The 13,805-nt window shown below is 43.1% G+C and overlaps 1 protein-coding gene across 1 annotated transcript in view; it reads left to right on the top strand.

The window, feature by feature from the left end:
- Positions 1-12,573, top strand: part of COL9A1 (collagen type IX alpha 1 chain) — a 104,748-nt gene extending 92,175 nt beyond the window's left edge. Inside the window, exons 36-38 of the mRNA XM_007070552.4 lie at positions 2,251-2,439; positions 8,966-9,043; positions 11,298-12,573. Coding sequence (XP_007070614.2) covers positions 2,251-2,439; positions 8,966-9,043; positions 11,298-11,482 — 452 coding nt within the window. The 3' untranslated portion in view covers positions 11,483-12,573. The remainder of the gene's footprint in view (positions 1-2,250; positions 2,440-8,965; positions 9,044-11,297) is intronic.
- The last annotated feature ends 1,232 nt before the right edge of the window (positions 12,574-13,805 follow it).

The following is a 13,805-nucleotide window of genomic DNA, read 5'->3' as shown; positions in this document are numbered from 1 at the left end:
GAACTGGGAATTGCCGCAAGGAAGAAAATGCAAAGGGAAAAAAAGAGGTGACACAAAGGAGAGGGATAAAGAAGGGGAAGGAAGAGAAATAAAGACCAGAAATAGTAGTGGTCCTAAAGTTGAGTACATTTTCCCACTAAGAGATATTCACTGTGACAAAAGCTATTGAGCAAAGTGTAAACAATTGTGACAACATATAATTATTACACAAAGGCCATCCTGTGCCCTTGATCTTTATGCAAACCCTGTACTGTCTTCAGAGCTCAGCTGTGGACTAAGTGTGCTTCAAAAGCTGTAATGTTTATTAAAAATGGAATTTGTCCCCCTATACAGAATGAGTTTGATCTCCCTGGGGTAAAGGAATTAGAATTTGGATGTGTTCAGCACACTCTTTCTTGAATTGAATGCTTTCCAATGAAGATAACCAATAAAAGAAACATTTCCCTCACTTACACCTTGTGCAATACCATTGATGGATGCAGGGACTGTGAAAATTTAAATGGAGAAAAATAGAAAAAATCCCACATTAAAATAACCAGTGATATTATCCATCAAAGTTATAAAGAAAATAAAAATCAAATTCTGCCAAACCTGTTTATATGTCAGGAATTTGCATCTCTATTTATTAAATTAGAACGTGGATTAAACTATGGTTTGAAAAAAACATCATGGTAGGCCAGATGCTGCAGTCTAACAGATACCCTCAGTGCGGGACCCAAATGTCAAGGTGGGGAGGAAAGGCAGCTTTTAAGCCACCTTTACATTAACCTGATTCTGGGGCTGGCTAGAGGCTGGTCCCGCTCCCAGTGTAAGAGCAGCCTCAGAGCTGCTCTGACTTGCTCCCAGATGCCCACAGCCCCATGGAACTTTTCCATCAGCCAAGGTTAGCCAGAGCAGAGCAGTGCTTCAGACACTCTCCCTTTCCCCAGATAAGCCATCCCCCCACCCCAGTCCATAGAAGAGGGGAAGAGAGGTGTCTTAGAGCTACTATGCTGGCTTTACATGTCCTGCGGATCCCACTTACACAATGGAAATCCCCAGGCAGCTATTTAAGCAGCCATATCTTAGGAGAGGATCCAGCTCTCTATCCACAATGGATATTGATTGGTAAGAATTTTAAAACAAGAGCTGGAGAACAGCCTCTCATGGGAACCCTCTCCCCCCAGGAGAAATCACTGTCATGATCCCCTCACAGACTTCTTCCACTATGGTCCCATTGGGGGAGGGGTTACTATCTCTGCCCTCCCCTGTGGAGCAAAAAGAAAGGGAGTACTTGTGGCACCTTAGAGACTAACCAATCTATTTGAGCATAAGCTTTCGTGAGCTACAGCTCACTTCATCGGATGCATACTGTGGAAAATACAGAAGATGTTTGTTTTTATACACACAAATCATGAAAAAATGGGTGTTTATCACTACAGGCACAGATCCCTGTAGAGTCTTGTAGCCAACTGCATAGACCATCTGCCATGGCTGCCCCAAAGCCTGTATTATCCTTTTTTGCAGACTCTCCTTACATCTGGGAGGGGACAATGTTTATCCCCTCATACCAACTCCTGCCTAGGCCCCAGCCTTCCCTATCAAGGTTTCAGGACCCCCCGAGTGTCCTCTGCAGGTGGGAGCAACTGTGCCAAGAGGTTGTCTGGGCCTCCCTACTTTAGCATTTAGGAGCTGCTCTCTGTAATTACCTCGTGTGCCATGTCTTGACTTAGCGTTATATGTAGGCTGATATATTTCTTCCTTATTTGGGTATTCTTTCTATGCCATTCTTTTTGAGGCCAGATCCTAACTTTAACTATAGTAAATTGAAATCCACCCACTCTTTAAAGAGACACTCTTATTTTCTATTTTATTAATTTTACATATAGACATTTTACAATGTGTATAATTTATTTAGATCATTTTAGATTCTCACAGCCACAAAATGTTTTGAATGTGAGGTTCAAAAGGCACAAGTCACTACTTCGTAGGGTATATACATAGTAAGCAGCTTGCTACGGACAGCACTGGCTTACGGAAGCCTCCTGTGTCATGGCTTATGGAAAATGCCCTGTAGAAACATTGTATGATGTCATGCCTCACCCTTCTCTAATACCTTCCATGGTACAGTATTTGCTGTATGTCAGCTATCCTTTTTCCTTAGTGACAATCAAATACAAAATGCTCTTTACACGCTTGGGAAAGCCACTTATTGCTCAGCTAACTTACGGTCTGTCTCTTAATTTCTCCCTTCCTGTTTCTTTCTTACAGAACAGCTTGCTCAGCTAGCAGCCAGCCTTAGGAGGCCTGAATCTGGTGTTACAGGTCTTCCAGGTCGCCCTGGACCTCCAGGTGCTCCCGGATCTCCTGGCGAAAATGGCTTTCCAGGACAGATTGGACCCCGTGGTTTGCCAGGTCTTAAAGGTCCTCCTGGTGAGATTGGTTTTAAAGGTCCAAAAGGTAAGAGAAGCTGTAATAGGCTTTTTAATTTGTCGAGCATAAATGCCTCCTGCTTTTTGGTAAGGTCACTTCCTTATTGTATGGAATCAAATCACACTGAAGTGATGCTGACATTACAAGGAACTAAATTAATCAACACAGAGTATGGCCTCATGAGTTGTCCGGGTCATAAAGCTTTGAGCACTTTGAAGTAAACAATAAGGAAAGAAAAAATTAGAGACTTAAATTCAGACACTTTGCAGGCAGCGAAAGGAGGTTACAGCATTAATCCTAAAATCAAACTGCTAAGCCAGGGGCGGCCAACCTGAGCCTGAGAAGGAGCCAGAATTTACCAATGTACATTGCCAAAGAGCCACAGTAATATGTCAGCAGCCCCCCATTCGCTCCCCACACTCCAACCTGCAGCGCCTCCTGCCACTGGCAGCCCCACCAATCAGTGCCTCCCACCCCCTCCCCACACCTCCTGCAGTCAGCTGTTATGGGGTGCTCAGGAGGCTCTGGTGGGGAGGGGGGAAGATCGAGGGCATGGCAGAGCAGGGGGTTGAGCACTCCTAGCACATTGGAAAGTTAGCATCTATAACTCCAGCCCCGGAGTCAGCGCCTATGCAAGGAGCCATATATTAACCCATGAAGAGCTGCATGCGGCTCTGGAACCACAGGTTGGCCACCCCTGTACTAAGCCTTGAGTTCTAGTGTCTCTGGGTACGTCTAGACTGCAAAAAAGCCTTCTGTGGCAGCAAGTCTCTGAGCTTAGGTCTACGGAGTCTGGCTCATGGGACTCAAGATATGGCACTAAAAATAGCAGTGAATATGTTCTCACTTGGGCTTGAGCTCAGGTTCTGAGACCCACCCTCCTCGCTACATTTCAGAGCCCGACTGGAAACATCTCATTGCTGTTTTTAGTGCCATAGCGTGAGCCCTGGGCTGTATACCCAGCCTCTGAGATTTGCTGCTGCTGGTGGTATTTTGCAGCGTAGACATACTCTCTGAGGCATAGAAAGATAAAGGGCTGAGAGACTAAGGGCCAAATTTTTAAAGGTATTTAGGGGCCTAGTGGGATTTTCAAAAGCATCGAGGCACCTAACACCCAGATGCTTAGGTAGTTTTGAAAATCCCACTAGGCCCCTAAATACCTTTAAATCTCTGGCCCAAAATGACTTGCCTAAAATCACGTAAGCCTCAGTTCAGCAAAGCATTTGGTCTTAAATCCAACCCTAGTCATCCAATCACTTAAGCAATGTACTTTAAATTAATCACATGCTTAACTGCTGTGCTGATTAGGGATGGACTCCTGAATTGGGGCCATCATGAATAAATGGCAGGGTCCTGCCTCCTAGTTAATTCCAAGAACCCTCCTCACACCCATTTACTGTATCTCTTCCCCCCCTCAGGTGTGTCCACACTAGTGGTAGCTAATACATGGTAAAATCCTAGGGTGGACAAAGCAGCTTGGCATTTCACACGTTATCAAGTTGAGATAAACAGTAGGAAGGAGAACTCGCAGGAAAATACATCTTTTTTTTTTTCCTAGTGAAGACAAAGCCTCACAGTCTTCTCTCTTTTATTTACCTAGTCATGTTACATCTGCTTCATTTTTACCATGCCTCCAGTATGTTCATCCTTTTGTCAGAGTAACAGCCGTGTTAGTCTGTATTCGCAAAAAGAAAAGGAGTACGTGTGGCACCTTAGAGACTAACCAATTAGTCTCACACAGATGGTGCTCTTTGTCTGCTGATACTCCCTCTGAATGTAAAACCAGCCACGTTTCATCAACAAACATCACTTATTCATTAAACTTTACGGTAGTATCAGCCTATCATTCTAAATCCATCAGATCTCTTAGCTTACAACCGATGGACAAATCTTCCTTATTGTTTTGCGATAATAATCAAACAAATTCTACAGTCAGCACCATTGCACTGTACATTGCAAAACCTATTGATCCTTTGAAAAGGTGAAATCTGTGTTAAGGAATTGGCTTACCCAATGTATTACAAATCTTTATTTAATCTAAATTAATAATTTGTTGTTCCTGACAGGGGGTTTTGCCTTCAGAGGACGGTTGGGGGAAATTTTCTGCAAAACTGGAGTACTTATTTCTATTTCCAGCCAGCAGTGTTTTTTTTCCCTTCTCATTCTTGAACAAGGGCAGCAACAGTGTCCTTTTAAAAATTCTGTTCCCTTGCAAAATCCTCTGGGCAACAGGATTGGAGTGTTAGTTGTTGTCAAAAGCAAAATCATATAAAACGCTGATGAGAGGTACAGTATACAAGGAAAACACAAACTTTAATTACAGTGGTGCTAGAGAGCTGCAGCTACATTAATGTAGGAATTGCACAAGGAATTATTTTCAGGAAATTCTATGGCCTGTGTTATGTAGGAGGTCAGACAAGATGATCACAGTGGTCCCTTCTAGCCTAGGAATCTATGAATATATAATGTAGTCTCACCCACATTTTCTTCCTACAAAGCAGAAAAAAAAAAAAAAAAACAGAGGCACAAAGGTTCACATACTGAACACTCTTACCTGGCCAACAATGTAATGATAAAATACAAGAAAGAAAAGTTTAAGCACAAACAATAAATGAAAAACAGCAACTAGAAAAAGCAACTTCCCATAACACCATGCTTCCATGTTACCCTCTGGTAAATTTGTGGGTGCATTTCTAAATACCTCAGTGATAGTATATGTCCTATCCCATGCAAGAGTTTTTGTAGCAAAGAGTGTTTTTTAGGCTGTTAAAACAGCCATCACCTGAAATGGTGTACATTTGTCAGTAATTGAAACCTTACAGAAAGGTTTCTTTGCACGTAATGGTCAGGTAATATTTCCCCACTCTTGAATGCAAGAGAACTAGGGTAGGAAAGTGAGATAAGTGCAGGGAAAGCTGCTGCAGAGGCTTCAGTGAAACCCAAACAACTGGAATTGCAGGAGCATTTTGATGTTGTTTGTGTAGGGGAGCTATCTGAGACATTTCTACTTTGGCACCTAGATACCAAGGTGATCAGTGCCTTCGAAACACAGATAAATACTCAGTGCTTCTGATCTTGCTAGTTTGGCTTTGGAAGATGGAAAGAGTTTTTAACTGCTGTCAAGGAAAAAACAATTCTGCAGAAGAATTACATGCTGCTGTTGATCTGAACTAAATACACAGTATGGCTCTGAACGTGATAATCCCTGCCTTCTAGCACTATTTTATTAATAAATGCCAAAAGGGTACATGGTGTTCTGCAGCAGGCAAACTGTGCCAAACAAATAACAGGTCCCTGCTCTGAGAATCAGTGTTACCATCTGAATGCACAGTGGTGACCGAAAGGTTATAGAGACAAACAAAGATGCGGTCCTGAATGCAGGGGGAAAAGTGAGGACGGGGAAGGTATAGTTGGGAGCTATTTGCAGAGAGGTGAACCCATGGGATTGGAAGAGGTCACCCAGAGAAAAGAAATGAGGTCCAAGCAGGGTCACCAAGTATTATGGAGCCATAGAAGAGCACGCTAAAAGAACAGTCAGAAAGGCAAGAGCACAATGCAATGGAAATCTGGAAGGAGAGTGTGTGAGGAGTGATCAGCTATGTCAAGGGTTAAGAAGACTGGGTCTGAAGGAGGAGGTCTTTAGTGAGAGCAACTTTGGTGGAATGAAGGAAGCCACAAAGGGAAATTCAGTAGAAAGCCACATTTAAGCAGGTCAGAAAGAAAACTGGAAGAAAATTATCAGAGGGTGCAGCTGAAAATGATACACTCAGGAGTTTAGTGCAAAGAGCAGAGGCGTGTGTCTATAACTGGAAGTAAACACTATTCCAAAATTTGCAGTCGTTAGGAGTACTAAAATATATATGGGTTACGTGACATCAAGGCTCCCTGCTGCTGTAATTACCAGGACAGGGTTAATCTCCAAGTGGCCTGGGCAGCTGCAATCTTCTCTGAAATTTAGAGATAGCAGCTTCCTCCTGTAGCACACATTCACCATCCTCAATGCATCCTCAAACGTGTGCTATCTCAACAGCATCAGCTCAAGTGACTTCCCAAGAAGTTTCTGCTTTGTCCTTTCTAACTAAGTGATAATTGGCTATTCAGTCAAACTCACCATACTGGCTGTAGGGAGTTAGGACCATGAAAAGAAAAGAAACCACTGTAGTTTTTATTCTAAACTTTCTCAAACATTATTAGATTTATACTTCAAGGGCTAAACTACTAACTTTCTACCAGCTGCAGAATGCCAAGGGACTGCATAGGTCTCTTCAAAAGAGGATGAAAGTATCTACAAAGACTCTATATGGGGTGCCAGAGTAACAGCCGTGTTAGTCTGTATTCGTAAAAAGAAAAGGAGTACTTGTGGCACCTTAGAGACTAACCAGTTTATTTGAGCATGAGCTTTCGTGAGCTACAGCTCACTTCATCGGATGCATAGCATATCGTGGAAACTGCAGAAGACATTATATACACACAGAGACCATGAAACAAAACTTCCTCCCACCCCACTCTCCTGCTGGTAACAGCTTATCTAAAGTGATCATCAAGTAGTAGGGCCATTTCCAGCACAAATCCAGGTTTTCTCACCCTTCCCCCCCACCCCTACAAACTCACTCTCCTGCTGGTAATAGCCCATCCCTCTTTGAAACCTCTCTTTATAATGCGCATGATAATCAAGGTGGGTCATTTCCAGCACTAATTGAGAAAACCTGGATTAGTGCTGGAAATGACCCACCTTGATTATCATGCGCATTATAAAGAGAGGTTTCAAAGAGGGATGGGCTATTACCAGCAGGAGAGTGAGTTTGTATGGGGGGGGGGGAAGGGTGAGAAAACCTGGATTTGTGCTGGAAATGGCCCTACTACTTGATGATCACTTTAGATAAGCTGTTACCAGCAGGAGAGTGGGGTGGGAGGAAGTTTTGTTTCATGGTCTCTGTGTGTATATAATGTCTTCTGCAGTTTCCACGATATGCTATGCATCCGATGAAGTGAGCTGTAGCTCACGAAAGCTCATGCTCAAATAAACTGGTTAGTCTCTAAAGTGCCACAAGTACTCCTTTTCTATATGGGGTGGACAGCATTTAATCCAGATGGCCAAAGTAGCAAAGATTTTAAAAGCTCCCAATCAAAGGTGAAAGTAATCATAAATTCTTACCGGTACGGGGGCTGGCTCTGGCCCCTGGAAGGGGTGGGACTGGAGGGGTCAGCCTCCCCTAGCCAGCCCATCTGCGCTGCCTGGCCCCTGCCACCCGGGGCTCCGGTGGCAATTTAAAAGGACCCGGGCTCCGGCTGTTGCTGCAGGAGTGGCAGCGGTGGCCGAGAGCCCTGGGCCCTTTTAAATCGCCACCCCAGGGCAGCTGCCCTTTTGCCCCTCCACCCCCCACTTGACGGCTGTGCTTTAACGTTGTTGCCCCTTCCTGCCCCCCCATTGGCGGCAGAGACCCTACTGGCAGGGCCGCCGATGGAAGGAGGGGGAAGGGGCAGCAACATTAAAGCGCTGCCAGGGCAGCACTTTAACGTGGGCTACTTATGGGCCGGTACTGGCTTCTTACCGGTGCGCCGTAGCAGCCCACCCCTGCTCCCACTGTTTTTTAAGTGACTTCTCCCTCTTCTTTGTTCAAAGCAGTGTATGAAACAGATTCTGAAGGAAGGCTGTGACTCTACAAAGGAAAATCTAATTGAGCTTCTTTCTTTTCTACAGTATCTAATCCTAATGTCTACTGCACCATGACTGTACTTTCGATGTCAAGAGAAGAAATTCCTCCTTTTCTAAATCCCTTGTTCTTTCAGGTGCCTAACACCCAGTTTGGATGTCAGAGAACATTCTAATAAGAATGGGCTTCTTTTTCTCCTGCCCTAGGATGTGGAGCCATGACATCCAAAGCAGCCATGCACAAACCAACTCAGGACCCAGCACCTGAGAACGATTGTACTTTGTAGCCCAGCTCATGTAACCTAATAAGGCCCCTACACCAGCTACTTCAGCCTTTCCACCAGAATTGCTTGCCTGTTTTGTCCTTCATGTTTTGTTTTTGACTAGAGTCTCTCAAGTTATATTGGGTGGCACGATATGAAACATAGTATAACCCAATTGTCAGCGTAGGGAAAATGTTTTTTTTTTAATGTGTCTGCCCTTGAGTGTAACCGTTATGGATAGTAATATGCTGAATCCACATTGCATTTTTACAAGAATGTAATTCACTGTTGTTTGCAGTGTTGCTGTAGTTGAGCTGGTCTCAGGATATTAGATGAATTGGGTGAGGTAATATATTTTATTGGACCAGCAACTCTGGATGAGAGGGACAAGCTTTCGAGCTACACAGACCTGAAGAAGAGCTCTGTGTAGCTTGGAAGCTTTCCTCTTTTACCAGCAGAAGTTGCAAAGAATGTAAGTCAGGCCACCACTCAGACATGCTTGCGCTGCACCTCACCAAGTGAGTCCTCTGCAAAACTCTCCTTCTCAAAGAGTCAGTTGTCCTGATAGTTAAATGCCTTGAGGTAGAAAAAACTGCTTTGCACAGACTGTGAATGACATTTCACTAATTTACCTCAGGTGAAGCTGGTGAAAAGGGGGAGAGAGGATTTCCAGGCAGAGGACCCAAAGGCTTACCTGGAACAACAGGTCTTCCAGGTAAATATTCAGGGGTGTATGGAGGTGATAAGAGGAATATATAAGGGGGGAAGGTGGGGAGGAACTGACATTATTATTTTGAAAAAATTCAAGTGTAGGCATTTGTTAAGGAATCAGCTGTATGTCTGTATTTTTATATTGTATAGAAACAGTTAAACTGTTATGAACAAGAATTATCATCATCATAGTAAGAGAAATGGGCCTGGGCCTTATCCTGTTACCATTGAAGTCAATGACAAAACTCCCATTGGTTTCAAAGGGATCAGGATTGGGACCAGTGTGTGTAAATCAAAAAATGTCAGATATGCAATTCCCATAATGACAACCACAAAAAATGAAAGAATCCTACCCATCAGCAACAGTGGAGTCCTCAAAGCCTCTGTTTACAATTCTGGGGCTTCAAATTACAATTCTTCTTTACTTTTGTGGTCATTAATTGCCATGTTGTGTCACAGAATTCCAGAACCCAGATTTATGCTCATAAATGTAACACAACTGCCCTCTAGTGGTTTAAATGAAGAAGTACATTCATTTTCAATATAAGGAGTTCTGACTCCCACACATTTCTGAGAACAGTAACTCCTCACTTAAAGTCGTCCCAGTTAACGTTGTTTCGTTGTTATGTTGCTGATCAGTTAGGGAACATGCTCATTTAAAGTTGTGCAACGCTCCCTTATAACACTGTTTGGCAGCTGCCTGCTTTGTCCACTGCTTGCAGGAAGAGCAGCCCGTTGGAGCTAGCTGGTGGGGGCTTGGAACCAGGGTGGGCTGGCAGCCTCCCTATTGGCTCCCCTAAGTTCCCTGTGTGGCAGCCGCCCAGCAGGCTATCAATTGCCTGCACTTCGGCTGTCCCTGCCATGTGCTGCTCCTGCCCTCTGCCTTGGAGCTGCCCCCCAAGCCTCCTGCTTGCTGGGGGGGGAGGGGGCGGGAGAGAAGATGGGGGCTAATGTCAGGGTGTCCCCCTTCCCCTTGCTCCTGCACCCCACTTACCCCATCTCCACAGAGCAAGTGGGGGACACAACAGGGCTCAGGACGGAGGGAGCTTGCTGGCAGAAGCTGCTGTCTCAACTTGCTGATCTACTTAAAAAGGCAGTGTACTTAGAGTGGTGTCAGCAATGCACATCTCTCTCACACACACACGGTGTGAGTCTCTGTCTCTCTCTGCCAAGCTGTCTCCCCTCCCTCCCTTTGTGCTGCCTTGTAGAGTGTGAGGCTACATTAACAACAATGTGTTAACCCTTGAGGGCTCAGCTGTTCTAGTTCATCATTTAGCAGCAAGGCATTCCCTGGGAAATATCCCACCCTCTTCCACCCTCTGACTTCACCACCTCAATCAGGCTTCACAATCATCATTGCTGTGTACAGTATTAAATTGTTTATTTAAAACTTATACTCTGTGTGTGTGTGTGTGTGTGTGTGTAGTCTTTTGTCTGGTGAAAAAAAATTCCCCGGAACCTAAACCCCCCTATTTACATTAATTCTTATGGGGAAATTGGATTCGCTTAACATTATTTCGCTTAAAGTCACATTTTTCAGGACCATAACTACAACGTTAAGCGAGGAATTACTGTTTATATATGGATATAAGCTAATGAATGTCCTTCTCTGTGTAACAAGGATAATAATTTCACTTATTAGCAAACACAGATGTTTGGGATGTCTGAAAACCTCAGTTTATATAATATAAATGTACCACTGGAAGAAACTTACAGAAATTGCTTATTATTTCATCAATCCATTGACAATTTAAGGAGAAATACATAAAAATGCATCTTGCTACTCAACACATCTGCACCCTGTGTACTGAGAGTCACATCTGACTAAAGGACACAATATTTTTGTAGTGCTTTTTATTCCTGTTAGCTCTATTGAGTTAATAGCCTGGATTCTATCCTTCTTGTGCATAATCAACAGAATTGTTCATAGGTTCTAATCATTAACACTGCAACGCTGTTGATGGCAGTGGAGCTGGACAGAGGTAACTGTGGGGAGAATTTGGCCTATAGAAACTTTATTGCTTGTAATACGTGAGCACCCAGCCAAGCTCAGGTTGAGTTTGGAGGGATGGCTGATAGAGAAACATCTCTTAATGTGTAAAGGGAACATATTTTATATAGAACTCACAGACATTAAACATGGAAAGCCATTTTCACAGTCACTTTTAAGAACAAAACCAAACTTTAAATAAAACAATGATCCACATTTTATACCTGCCATGTAGTGCTTCTGTTTACATATATGTCCATTCTTCCAGGTGAACCCGGCAAACCCAGCTATGGAAGGGAAGGCCGTGATGGTGAACGAGGCCCACCAGGAGTGGCTGGTCAGCCTGGGATACCTGGTCCTCCAGGTCCTGCTGGTCCTCCGGGATATTGTGAGCCATCATCTTGCACAGTGCAAGCTGGACAGAGAGCTGGTAAGAACGTGAAAGGGCCATGAAAGTGCAATGCAAGTGCTGTGAAACATTAGTATCACTTTATTCTCTGCACGTACAGCTGACAATAAAAAAAAAATTGGAAGAAAAACCTACCAAACAAGAAGGAGAAACCTAGCATCCAAGGCTTCAATAGGACATACTTTAAACACATTATTTGTATGTTCTTACAAAAAGGCAACCAAATTTAGAATGATGGTGCTACAAAACTACACAGGCAAGACCCTTTGGCTCTCTCTTCCCCTTGGAGATAACAAGGCAGTTGTCTTAAACCAATTTATTTTTAAAATAAATAAAGCCCTTTCCCAGTCACTTCTTTCCCCTCTCCCTTTCCCTCCCATGTGATGTACAGTGATGTACCGTGTCTTAGGGCATCAACTAAATAAAAAAGACAGAATGGTTTGTTTATCTCAGTTGTAGCTGTTACTTTTTTTGATACACTTGTAAAATAAATTCCATGGAGCTGAACTGAACTAATCAGATCATCTCAGCTACATTCATTTCACCATGTGTATGTGTTGTACAATGTATACTAAGCCTCTGTCTCCAATCACTGTGATTTAAATTGTACAAACATGGCTGCCAGACCCTTCCTGTAAAAACATGCCACACTGAATACTTTGTATGCTGTAAATCTCTGTAAATGTGTGATCACTGGGTTATCATGAATACGTCATGTACAAAAACCTTTATACATAATGCTGGTTTTCATTTTTGCCTCCAATTTGTGTTGAGTCCCCACTTTTATATGAAGCCTGCTCCTTCTCAGGTCCTTCTATGTGAAATCAAACTAAGAAGGCAAGAAGCCACTGTGAAGGGAATTTTAATAGCCAGAAATAAATGAGTTTGAGATTATTTATTTTAAAGGTCTAAAGTGACATCTCTGGTTGTACAAAAGGAAGAAATAAATCATATTTCTTAACCCCTTGCATGTTTTTGTATGAATGGTCATATACACGACAATTAAAAGAAATAGTTCAGGTAGAGTCTATCCCATAGAGACATCCCTGTTTCCCTCTTCTATTACAACGCCATTGCTAGAGAAAAATGTGCAATGTGGATATTTTTGTTTCTCTCTAGTGTGTAAATTAAAGTTTGTGTGTTTTGGAATATATAACTTCTCTAACGTTTCCTCTCTTGAGACAGAAATAAAACTGTCCTGATTTAATGCTTTTTCCCCCTGTTGCCATTAGTTTCCAAATAATTTTAAAATCTACACCTGGGTACAGGTGCCACAGATATTAATGTCTTCCAGTTCTTCACTTTTTTTGCTTATGCTTAAAATTCTTCACATTTTTGTGACAGGAAATAAAAATGATGGGGGGGAGGAGGGGGAAATCAGTCAACTAGATTGTAAGTTTTGCCCAGAAAATGCAAACAAGATCAGTGTGTGTGGCGGGGAGGAAAGGAGGGGAATCCTGAAATAAAATGTACTTGAAACACTTTCACTTGATGGGACTGTACATTAAAGCTCAACATATTTCTGAGTAATTCCTCTGAGGGCAGTAATGAAATTAATACCTACCAGAACAATGGCAACCAGAACGCCTTCCCACCTCCAAAAAAGTCAGTTACTTCTTGTTTCAGGCACATACCCACAGGATGTGGTGGCAGATCCAGCAAAGCACTGAAGCACGTGCTTAAGTTGAAACGTATTGTCTAACTATGGAAATATTACCACTGCAATGGTTGAAGCAGATCACAATAGGAGGAGAGGAACTCTCTAGTTTTGGTGGCTGTTGCAATAGATCTTTGTGTTACAACAGCAATAAGGCAGTTACAGGATGTACCTTTGGGAAGACAATAAGGACAAAAGAAGAAAAGTACACAAAATTGGTTCATGGTCCCAAGCAGGTCCGCAGCCTGTGCTGTGTGCGTGTGTGTGGTGGCACTTATGAACATGTCTGCTGTGGACCACCTATTCCTATAAATTCCAACAGTTAGACTGGATCAGGATAGGGAATCTGTAAGGATGTAAAAATAAGTCACAATGGGAGGTTCAGCTGGCTGTCCCCTGGCAAATTTTGAAATACATTTTAAAAGATGTTAAGACCTTAAAGGAGGAGGAGGAGTTAACTGTGAAATTGCCATAACACCTTTCCCCAACAGTACCTGCCTCCTGCATCCCGCTCCATTCTCCTGCAGCAGCCATCTTTGCTAGGGGCAGCCAGCGGCCTTAGTGCCATTGAGAACAACGGGAGAGAGCAGCCGTTTTGAGATGCTCCGAAAGAGACTTCTTCAGCCTCTGCTGAAGGAGAAACTTCAAGTTATGATAAATAATGGGGAAAAGCCAATTAATCCTATTTTTTTAAAAAAATGACCCATTGC

The sequence above is a fragment of the Chelonia mydas genome, chromosome 3 (genome assembly GCF_015237465.2).
Source record: "Chelonia mydas isolate rCheMyd1 chromosome 3, rCheMyd1.pri.v2, whole genome shotgun sequence".
Classification (NCBI taxonomy): domain Eukaryota; kingdom Metazoa; phylum Chordata; order Testudines; family Cheloniidae; genus Chelonia; species Chelonia mydas.
Note: the sequence above shows the minus strand (reverse complement) of the source record. Positions and strands in the feature narration are given on the sequence as shown.